Below are 11,705 nucleotides of genomic sequence, written 5' to 3'. Positions count from 1 at the left end.
AGCCAAGCTCAAGTATTTACACACTTATTAATCTCCTCTGTGTTAAGCCTGGAGATTGCTGTGTCTATTAACACGAGCAGATCATGTAGTATGTGAAGTACTGTCAGATTTAAAGCTAAGCCTATTAGCAAGGGTTCAAAACCAGGCTGGTTTGGGAAGCAGATGGTGAAACTGAGCGTTACATTAGCTTTGAGTTGGTAACTTTTTAAAGCACTGAACGTTTCTGAAGTTGAACACTCTTGAAAAAATTGCACAGATCTTCTGTCTGATAACAACCAAAAATATTACCTGAGGCCGCAAGACTCTCACAATGACTGCCCTCAGCTGCTCATGCTGACGCCTGAATTTCCTCATCTGATCAAGGCGGCCTTGGAGTTTCCTGTGAGCAGGGTTGATACGCCACACCATCTTCAGGTTCTCTTCCCTCTTCCTTTTCACAATATCTCTCAGCAGAACTTGCAGCTTCTCATATTCATCATCCCAGGTTTGGAAAACTTCAAAGCATGCAACCATCACCTGAAGAGAGTGTCAGAATAGGAACTTCAGCTCCCAAATTAAATGCTTTCTTAACGTCACTATTCAATGCAAAAACACAGCTGTCAGCACCACAAAAGCACGAACGTACCTTTTCAAATTCTTCATAGGCAACATGCATCAGTTTTCTGGTTCCCAACACTTTAAGCAGCTGAGAGCTCAGATCTCTTGAAATAGCCTCCACTAAACGCAGTGCCCTTTGGATTGGGTATTTTGTGTTTCTGATTTTTCTCAAATGGGTAAATATCGCAACAAGGGCCTGCCTTATTTTGTCCAGCTCAGTAGCGGACAGCAAGTCATTCAGTGGAAAGTCCTTCATCAGTGGGTTATAGTCATTCACAGTTTCCAGGGCCTGTTTTAGACCTACAAGAGATTTTGAATGTAACATTTCATTAATTAAATCTTTATAAGACAGTTTTAAGTAGCTTTTAGTAGACTAAGGTTACTTGAAACAGCATTGTTCTCTGTACCATAATGTTCAAGTTCTGTAACAGGTTAAATTCCATAGGACATTTGAGAAAAAAATTATTGGACATTTCACCTGTGTCTGTATCGAAGCTGACAGTTGCATGAAAACGTTTGCCATGTTTTAGAATATCCAGTGTTAGAAGAACTTCTGGACTTTCACGTTTTTCCTGAATGCGATACAGAGCCCGCTCCAAATTTAACCAGAAGCTTATCTCCTGTAACGCAGTGCCTGATGCAGGATCTCGATCCAGTTTGGTCACCTTAAAAGTAATAAAGAGAAGGGGGTGAGAGAGAAGGAGAAAAGCATTAATTTACATGCTTCAACTGTAAAAACGTGCCCTATTACTAAATATAACTGAAACACATAACTAGGTTTTAGTAACCCAACATGACAGTTTTGGCACCCATTCTGTGAGAAGTGTGGGAACTGTAGTGCAACAAGAGTAAAGGTTTAATTCCAGGCTGGTTTTAGGACCTTCGTGCAGGGTCGCCTAAAAAGGTCACCTGTCCACTTTCCTGATCAATGTCTGTATTCTGGCTAACGACAGACAAGCCAGGCAAGAAAACAAATGTTTTATGCTCTGGAGTAAGAAAAGGCACTGATCTCTCATGAGCAATAGGTGTTTACAAAGCCCATGGAGAGGAAAAAGCAACAGTAGTATCCAAGATGCTATTTCTGAGTGACAGCAGAAGAACAGCAGAGTTCTTATGAAAAGTCACAGGCAGGAGTACAAGAGATTACAAGATAGGATTGGAGCAGCTGTTCTGATGGGGTTGTGGATGCACCCGGTGAAATAACAAAACAACACAAACAAGACCTTTTTCTCTCCATCTGCTCTAAAGCTTTGAAGAACAGTTAAAAAATTCACTAGGTCACAGCCACTTATTTGAGTCTATTACAATAGAAATAAAATATGCTCTCAGCTACTTGCAGAACAATTTAGACTAGACTCTAACTTTAGACTAGGCTTAGTCTCGTCTAGAATTAGACTTAGTTTAATTTAGACTACAGTCTCTGGTGGCTCAGAAAACTGGTCTCAGATCTTCAGAGTATCCTCCATGGAGCAGCATTTTACCAGCTAAACTGTGAAGAAGATCCACACTGCTACACAGAATTTCTTATCACGTAGCCTAGTACTTGGGTTTTGTTTTTTTTTACCTTTTGTATCTCTCTAATCCAGCGGTTGACTCCAGATTGTAGTTGATTGAGGAATAATGGATCCTCAGCCTTCTCACCAAAATCTGTAACCTTTGGTTTTTCTCCACGTTCATAACACTGCTTGGCAACATTAGTAATGGTTGCATGAATTGGCAGACTAATCTCTGGAATTTCAATATTCTGCTGCAGATGCAAGAGGCCCATTTCAAGTTCTGCAATCTTTTTCTCAACTGAAGGAGCCATCTTATCTCCGTCCCTGAAAAAGCACAGGTGTTTCCATATAAGAAGCCAAACCAAAACCCATACACAATACATTTAAACCATCTGAATTACTCCCCCAGAGTCGGCAGCAGCATCACATGCAGCTGTGTGCTTCAACAATTTCACATGACTTGCCTTGTTATTTTTTTCATTAAACACCTGCTTTAATTCATTAGCAGAGAAGTGCAGTATTTATATTGAATTACCTGTCTGCTTTGCCAGATTCTCTGATATAGGACTTGAAGTAGGGAGCAACAGCATTGCTGATGAAAGAGTGCAATGTTTCATACGGAGAATCTTCACTGAGAGTGAGCACTCTCAGTTGGGAAGACACTGGTTTGTCAGCATCAATCACTGGTGTACGTTTAATGAATGCCAGGCTGCAGAACAGAGAAAAATTACCAACTAAACATTTAAAACCTAAGTGACAGAACAGCTTTAAACCGACTGCAACTTTAGGTCAAAGGAGTCAAATCCTAACCTGCATCACCATACTTTGTATTCTTCTGAGAGACTTGAACACAAGTCTTCCAATAAATACAACTTTATATTTCAGTACTACATGGGAGGTGTCCCTGCCCATGCCAGCGGGGTTTGGAACTAGATGATCTGTAAGGTCCCTTCCAACCCAAACCATTCTATGATTCTATAATTCTATAATTCAATAATCAGCCAAACTTAGCTATCAGTAAGGACTCTGCAGCATGGGCACACGAAAGAGGCACGCATCTTACAAAGCTTCAGAGTCAAATACGCATTAAGGTAAGTGACAAATATCTGAGAGTCAGAGATAAGTGAAGATTATTGAACCAAAGTTGTGTATGTTACATTTGTATGTATGCCAAATGAATAAAACTTAATTTCTTTAACCTCAGAGCTAGAAGTCCTAAGTCCATTCCTTCCAGCTTCATGACACACCCTTGTTTTATCAGAGCCCCACCTGAATAAAAACACTGCAATGAAGCACTAGGTAAATTTGTAGGTAAAGTAGGCAAATCTGCTTCTGTAGATTTTGCATTCATAGGGTAGAAATGTCAAGATCTATTTTACTAACTCACCTGTTAGATTTTATTCCATAATGAATGTCAGTGCTGATACTGTAGGAAATGAACTCTTTCTCCTCTTCTCCTTCATCTCCCACATCCTCTGCAAAAAATATGCTATGTAAAAAATACTGTCTTTCGAAGGCATCTGCCACTGTCTCTCAACCAACTTCTGCTATTACCAGACTGTTTTTTAACCTTTAATTTCTACACCAACTTAATATGTAAAATTACTTAAGTTACATTTAGCTTTGCAATATTCCTCAAATTCAGGGAGTGGGTTCACTGTTTTATAACACAACTTTATTAACATTTTAGGTTGCTATAAAAAAACCCAATAAAACATTACAACAGGGCAATTATAACCCTCATGCTGCTTGTGGAGAGAAAGAGGGAGAAATCTTCTGCAATACAGAACATGCATTTATTTGTAGACATAAGCTGCTAGGATAACTGTATTTAAGTGAGAACATTGAACAGCTGCTTTTTTCTTTTATAGGTTGCCTTGCATTTTTGGACTTTTTCTTTAAAAGTGATTTGGAAATTAAGCCTCTGAACAATAAAGCCTGCCAACAAAACAAAAACCCAACCCACGGGAGGTAGTTGGGCATTACCACAGCCAATGTATCACAGATGATGTAATGGCTGGGGATGCAGGCAGTCGTGCTGCAATGCAGTGATTACAGTGCAGAAGGTTACTCCCTGTTGGAGGACACACTCTGACTGGGCACAATGCAGAGGACTCTAATCCTGCTCCCATTTCATTCGGCCCTTCATAGCAGAACCAGCCTCAGGGTATCACATCTGTGATCCCAAGCACCAGGAGCCTGGTCACAGAACAACACTGCACTAAGACACCACACGAACCCCTACGAAAGCAGCTGGCAGGCTGTGTAACTAGTGATACCACACAGCAGTTTGCCCTGTTTAGAAATATGCCTTCTGTTTTATTGTATTTGTAAATAGTAATTTATTTCACACTACCTAGCCTACGCACAAGTATCAATAATAATGTTGGTGTTAATGTAGTGTCAGAGAAAACAAGGTCTCCTGACGCTGCTGGAGGTTCTGAATCTGTCAAGTTTGAAGACTGGCTGTCAATCAGAAAATCCACTCTCCCCATGTAACTGCTATTAAACCAGAAGACATAAATGGAAATGCCTTCTACCCACAGTAAATCAGTATTTAGCTTCTAAAACATGTAATAAGTGTCTCAATTTGTTTTTAACCATACATATATAACAATATCTATGTGACAAGCCCGGAGCTGACTAATCACCACTATCTTTCATTATTTCCAACCTGAACTAAGGATAACCAACCTCATGAGCCAGATACAAGAGAAATTTAGCAATTGCCTGCCTAGGCTATTAACATCCAATGGATGTTTTTTACAAAAGAGAAATTTAGCAATTGCCTGCCTAGGCTGTTAACATCCAATGGATTTTTTTTTACATCTTGTTAAACACTGTATCATGAATTCATAAAGACTGCTGTTCTTCCTCTCCCCCTCTAGAAAATTCTACCATTATCCCTGCTGACAAAGAAGTCTCAAACTTTGGAAGGGGAAGGAAGAGGATAATCAGTGGAAATAAGCATGAGATAAACAAAGCCAGGATATTTTAAGCAACGTCTTCAGTTCAGAATGACTAGACAGTGAGTGGAAGAACGTTCCTCATATTTCCCTCAGAGTGCAGCAACTACAGGGTATATACCTAGTATCTTACACTGCGGCTGTTGACACGTTAAATAATGCAATATGAATTTTGACTATATTAAGAGTGCATATACACCTACAGGGACCAAAACAACAACACGCTAGGAGTAGAGAAATAGAAGTTTAACATTAAAATTCTGCAAGCTCAGATGGCAGGCACGTAGCCATATACAGACTGTAGATCTTGTTTAATAATGAAAGTCTGTGTTATTAATTATTATTATGATAAGGCTGGATTCTGTGACAATAAGTCCCTATTTAGCAACTGATTTGTCGACAACAGAAATTCATTTTTGAAATAAACAGAGTCACTAACAGCAGTCTGTAAAGTGTCACCTTGGCCGTGTCAGTATTTAATGCGGGATTTGTTGGGTTTCCGAGCAGCGTTTAGAAGCAGCAGGGCCGCCGGGCCTCGCTGACTTAACAAAGACACTGCAAGGTCTACAGCTCGCTTTATGCACCTGGGACTCTCGCTAATGAACCACGGAATAACGCTTTTTCACAGGCTGATTCGGGATTGGGTTTTTCGGGGCTATTTTTTGTCCTGTTTCAGCCCGTTTATCTGCCTCCCCGAGGAGCGCAGGGGGGTCACTTCCCCAGCAGACCGCAGGCCGCAGCCGACTGACCGGCCGCTTCCCGAGCCGGAGCCTGCGGTCCCAGCACCCGCGCCCACCTCCAGCCCACAGCCCCGCCGTGCACCGGCCCCGAGCCCGCCCACCGCCCTCAGCTCGGGCCCCGGAGCACAAAGACTAACGGGGGAGGAGGATCGGGCCGGCGGCCCGCGCGGCACCGGCCCGCTGAGGCAGCAGGCCCCGGCGGCCGCGCCTCACACCGAGCCTCGCGGCGGCAGTGCGGGCCTTCCCCGCACGGAGACGGCCCCGCACCCGCAATGCGGCAGGGCCGGCGCCTCCCCGGCCGGGGCCGTACGTGAAGGCGGAGAGCGCCCGCAGCCCCCGTGAGAGAGAGAGAGAGGAGTCCCCTCCCACCCCGCGGCAGGGCGGCGGCTGGAAAGCAAGCGCCGCCATTTTGACAGCGCGGCAGCGCGGCCGCCCGGCTGCGGCCCTCACCTTTGAGGGTGGAGCGCTCCACCAGCACCGTGTGGACCTGCGGGTCGGAGAGGAATTTGCGCATATGCTCCACGGCGCCCTTCTCTTCCAGCGCCGCCTCCAGCACCGCCGGGGCTTCGCCGCCATCCTCCAGCAGCAGCGGCACCAGCTTGCGCAGGTGCTTCTGCAGCACCGACACGTCGGCCACGTTCTGCACCGCCGAGCCCGACACCTCCATGCCGCTTTCCTCACCACCGGGGCCGCCGCCCCCACCGCCGCCGGAGTCGGACATGCCGAGGCAGGGAACACCGGGCAGGCGATTCCCCGCTCCGCCCGCTGCTGCAGCCGCCGCCCCGGCACTGCCCCGCCCGCCTCTCCGCCGCGGGGGAGGCTGGGAAAGGCGGCCCGACACGCCTCCCGCCGCCGGGCACAGGGGCGGCCTCCGGTCCCGCCCGGCAGCCGCCGCCCTCAGCCCGCCGTTCTTTCTGGAAGGAGAGCGCCGTAGGCGAGCGGCGAGGGAAGGGGAAAGGGAAAGCGAACGGCCACCGTCTCCCCCCGCTTAGCCCCGCCGCCGCTCTCAGCTCCCCGGCAGCGCGGCCCCGGTGAGGCGTGTGCTGCTGCGGCCGCCCCGCCGCCACCTGGAAGGGAAAGCAGCCCCGCCGCTCTCAGCTCCCCGGCAGCGCGGCCCGGGTGAGGCGTGTGCTGCTGCGGCGCGTGCTGCTGCGGCGCCCCCGCCGCCACCTGGGAGGGAAAGCAGCCCCGGGGCTCGGTCCGGGGCTCGTTTGTCCAAAGAAAAAAAGATTAAAAAAAAAAAGCAAAAAAAAAAAGCTTACTTAATGTAACAAAAAGAAAAAAAAAAGAAAGAAAAAGCTTGCTTCATGTGAAAAATACACCCGGAAGCCATGGGAACAGATAGTGCAAATGACCTTTTTTTTTTTTTCCATGAAGGAAGCAGCAGGCCGGCTTGTCACCATCCGGGGCATATTATAGAATCATAGAATGGTTTGGGTTGGAAGGGACTTTAAAAATCACCAAGTTCCAACCCCCCTGCCCTGGGCAGGGACACCTCCCACCAGACCAGGTTGCTCAAAGCCCCATCCAGCCTGGCCTTGAACCCCTCCAGGGATGGGGCAGCCACAGCTTCTCTGGGCGACCTGGGCCAGTGTCTCACCACCCTCACAGGAACAAATTTCTTCCTGATACCTAATCTAAAGATCTCCTCTTTCAGTTTAAATCTGTTACCCCTTGTCCTGTTGCTACACTGCCTCACGAAGAGTCCCTCTCCATCTCTCCTGTAGCCCCTTTAGATGGTGGAAGGCTGCTATAAGGTCTCCCTGGAACCTTCTCCAGCCTCAACAATGCCAACTCCCTCAGCCTATCCTCACAGCAGAGGTGCTCCAGTCCTCTCATCATCTTCATGGCCATAATGGCTTCTCTTCAGTGAAGACACGGCTCCCCTTTAGTGAAAAGCAACCCACCACCCTTTTGCACCCTGGGTGCTTTAAAGGCCCATCTCATCCAGCTCACCCTACTTAAAATTTAACGAATCCAGCACCCAAACTGTTAATTCCAGTCCTTTGTGAGACCACTTCCCAAAACATAACACAGGAGGGCCTGAAACACTGAAAGGGGACTTTTCCTTCAGAATCTCATTTAAGTTTTAAAAAACCTTAAAGCTGCTCTTTTCCTGCTGCATACGGCTGCCTGCCGTATGCCTGTATAGATGTTTGATGGATCTAAACAAGTTTAGCTCAATGCTGTCCATTGCTGCTGGACAATCCTGTTTGTCCTTGTCCAGACGAGTCCTCTCTTTCACCTGGCTCTAGCTAGTACATGAATGTGAGAGGGGAGGTGGCAGTGAATTTCCAAAGCAACTCTACTGACCCCCAAAAAGCACACTGGGGCCGTTGGGTGACCCACAGACTGAAAACTCCAGTTCTTGTTCATATGGAGGTGGAAAAGAGGGAATCACCCAAAAAAACAGAAACAAGCAAACAAACTATAAAAAACTGCCTCCAAGCCTCACATGTATCCTCAGGTGGATACACCGGCAAACACGTGGAGACCCTCAGGCTCAGGATCTGTTTGGATGTATTGCACAAGGAATACGGAAGCGTGTCCTGCCAAAGGAAGTCCTGACCACACCTGAAGCCACCACACAAGCCTAACTCAGCCAGTATGTCCAGCAAGGATAGCAGGAATCCAGAAAGCCCAGCCACGTACCCCAGCTCCTCTGTTTCTACCTGGAAAAAAGGGTGCCTACACTTGAGAAGGCCACTGAGGGAGTTAGGAGTCCAGGTTAGCTTTGAAAAAATACTGATTTCATATGTAATAGAAATCTCAAACCTTCTTGTCTGGAAGGAAAATGATCTGTTTGGCAACCAAGGTTCAACCACGAGCACCAGAACTGATAGAGGTGATTCACTGAAATCTGATCAATCAAAAAAACCCATTTAATTTTCACCCCCAAAAAAGACCTCATTAGAAAGGCAAATTTTGTTTTTGATGAAAAATAGCAGGAGATATTAATCCGAATATTCTTTTTACAGAATACAGTTACTGAAACAGTGTTTTATGAAACAGTCACTAACTTCCATTTCTGAAGTCTACTTCGCTCACACCTTATCATTCTTCTACATGCAGGTTAAGTTTTAGGATTACGTTTTGTATGAAAAATAGAGCTATCTTTGCTAGGCTGCCTGAATTCCACCAAGGCTTCCTGTATCTGGTCCTGCCTGACTGCTTTCCGATGGTGGGAGAATTATCTACTTACATCCATGTAATGTCAGTACGGGCCAAGTATCCCAAAAACACAGGTTAAATTAACAACCTGGCCTTTGGATTGTTCGTTAAAAGGGTGTTGATAATACTCTTAAGCAACCTAGGTATGTCCTCGGTGTAACCTGCTGTCTCTTAGGAGGTTAGCTCAAGCTATGGTTCCAAGTGCTTGCATGCTCATTCTGCTAAAACAGCTGTCCTCCTCTCTGCCAAAATATCATGCAATTTTTATAGCTTACAAAGCGAGATACAATATTTCATTACTGTAAAATTGCTGCCAGGTAAAAGTAAGGAAAGTAAAGTAAGGAAGCAAAAAGTGGGACAGAGATAGGAAATAAGAATTCGATAATTATTTATATCTATTGCTGCTGAATTGCAGAGAAAGCAGGGTCAAAATACCCCGAGTCTCATGTTGCTGTAGGTTTTAAAACCAGAACTACTTCATCTGTGACAAGACTTTATGGTACAAAGAACCAGTCTAGGATTCTGGTATTTAAACGCTAGGCTATTTGCAACTGAAAGCCAGTGTAAGTTAAGACATTTTGTGTTCCTTTAATCACTTCAGCCTTATTTGCTGTGACAAAAGGGGCAGGAGGAAGATGATGTAAATTAAGTTACAGGAAATTGAAAGAAAGGCAAGATAAACTAGCTTTTTTACACAAGTTCTCATGTTCAGTTAAAGCCTATGGAGAGAAAAGGCTTTATCTTGCTGAGTCAGGGTGAAAAATAGTTTACTTTGATCTACCTCGAGTTAATTATGAATGTCCTTTCCTTGGATACACAAAGGGCCCGTCCCTTCTCACCAGTATGCAAGAAGCCATTGAAATTGGCCATCCAAAAGGCAAGACTGCCAATATTACACATTTCCCCTATAACTACAGTAAAAATAAGTATTTCTGAGAATCAGAATGAGAACTAGGCCTTGTCAAGACAGACAAGATTTGCTCCTGGCAAATGCCATACAACGTATGTAGAAAGACAACCTTCTGCATAAGTTATAAATGAAACAACTTCCATAGAAAGAAAGAAGTCTTTTCCCCATATTTAATAAGTTGCCAGTATTTGAGACAAAAAACAAAGTAAAAATCCCAAACAAGCAACAATGAGTGCAAATCACTTTCTTTCCCATCTCTAATCCTCTTGCATCTCTTAATTTTACAGCCAGAGTACCGGAAAAATGACTATGGCAAGGCCTTCACGCTGGCATGAACCCTCTTAGTGTGGTCTTCATGACAAAAATGCCTAAAATAGCTGGAGGCAGATTATGTGACTACTCTTCCTTCCCTTGTAGCAGAACATTGGGTGCCCCCTCCCTTCAGCATCACAAGGCAGGAGTGAATGCAGCCCCAATGTGGCCAGGTCTGGAGCAGCCACACTGCTCATCAATTACGCAAGGAAAGAATAATGTATTATATCTTCTTTAGCTCTCCACTGTCAATTCTCCCTTGGGAAATTTTTCATACAAAATTTTTAACTACATCAAAGTTTTATTTCAGGAGGTAAAGACAGTTCAGGCCAAGTCTCATCATATAAAAGAAAATATAATCCAGGGAGACAGCAAAATGGTAATTAGAACGGCATTTCTTAATTAGCTATAATGCAGTCAGTGTCTCCACAATCATTACGCAAAATAAGGACAAGATCCAAGGAGCAGAAATGCTCCAATTGTAGGCAGGTGGCCCATAACAGGATCCAGAACAATACTCTGGACAACCCAGAGTCGTAGCAATCTCCTGTAAGTACATCTGTTAGGTACTAAAATAGCTTCCATAAAGCAAACTCCCAAACCCAAACCCACTTGTGCTACACCAGCACCTGCCTTTTCACTTCTGACAAACCAAACCAAGCAAACAAGGCCAAAAAAGGTTGTCGGTCAAAGCCCTGAGCTTCATTCCCTTAGAGAGAAAGGATTAAATTGACTTCCTGAACACATGTGCAACTCAACAAGAATTTTTATCCAGGGAGACAGCGATATGGTAATTAGAACAGCATTTCTTAATTAGCTATAATGCAGTCAGTGTCTCCACAATCATTACGCAAAATAAGGACAAGATCCAAGGAGCAGAAATGCTCCAATTGTAGGCAGGTGGCCCATAACAGGATCCAGAACAATACTCTGGACAACCCAGAGTCGTAGCAATCTCCTGTAAGTACATCTGTTAGGTACTAAAATAGCTTCCATAAAGCAAACTCCTAAACCCAAACCCACTTGTGCAGGTACTAAAATAGCTTCCATAAAGCAAACTCCCAAACCCAAACCCACTTGTGCTACACCAGCACCTGCCTTTTCACTTCTGACAAACCAAACCAAGCAAACAAGGCCAAAAAAGGTTGTCGGTCAAAGCCCTGAGCTTCATTCCCTTAGAGAGAAAGGATTAAATTGACTTCCTGAACACATGTGCAACTCAACAAGAATTTTTGTGGAAAAAAAATGCCACTACTGTTGGTATTTTATAACATTACATTTTGAGAGGTATTTGACCCTAATTTTGAAACCCGAATGGCTGAATCCCAAATTGTTTCAATACCCAGTTTCTGATTGCCAATTAGGCTCAAGAGTGCGTGTGATGAGTTTGTTTTTCAGCCCCTGCAGAAAACCATTTCCTTCTGTAGGCAAAGGCTTCACTTGTAACCCAAATATCTTCCATTTGTAACTCAAATCAGCAGTCAGATGCTGATCCCAGGCTTGAGGTACTAAA

The 11,705-nt window shown here is 44.7% G+C and overlaps 1 protein-coding gene across 1 annotated transcript in view; it reads right to left on the bottom strand.

The window, feature by feature from the left end:
* Positions 1-6,535, bottom strand: part of DYNC1H1 (dynein, cytoplasmic 1, heavy chain 1) — a 53,381-nt gene extending 46,846 nt beyond the window's left edge. The window contains exons 1-7 of the mRNA XM_014957516.1: positions 6,250-6,535; positions 3,481-3,568; positions 2,629-2,802; positions 2,162-2,417; positions 1,076-1,262; positions 626-897; positions 289-516 (exon numbers count right to left, since the gene is read on the bottom strand). Of these exons, the coding sequence (XP_014813002.1) occupies positions 289-516; positions 626-897; positions 1,076-1,262; positions 2,162-2,417; positions 2,629-2,802; positions 3,481-3,568; positions 6,250-6,520 (1,476 nt within the window). The 5' untranslated portion in view covers positions 6,521-6,535. The remainder of the gene's footprint in view (positions 1-288; positions 517-625; positions 898-1,075; positions 1,263-2,161; positions 2,418-2,628; positions 2,803-3,480; positions 3,569-6,249) is intronic.
* Between the last annotated feature and the right edge of the window lie 5,170 nt (positions 6,536-11,705).

The sequence above is a fragment of the Calidris pugnax genome, unplaced genomic scaffold (genome assembly GCF_001431845.1).
Source record: "Calidris pugnax isolate Ruff unplaced genomic scaffold, ASM143184v1 scaffold211, whole genome shotgun sequence".
NCBI lineage: Eukaryota > Metazoa > Chordata > Aves > Charadriiformes > Scolopacidae > Calidris > Calidris pugnax.
The sequence above is the reverse complement of the archived record's forward strand: the minus strand, read 5'-3'. Positions and strand labels throughout refer to the sequence as shown.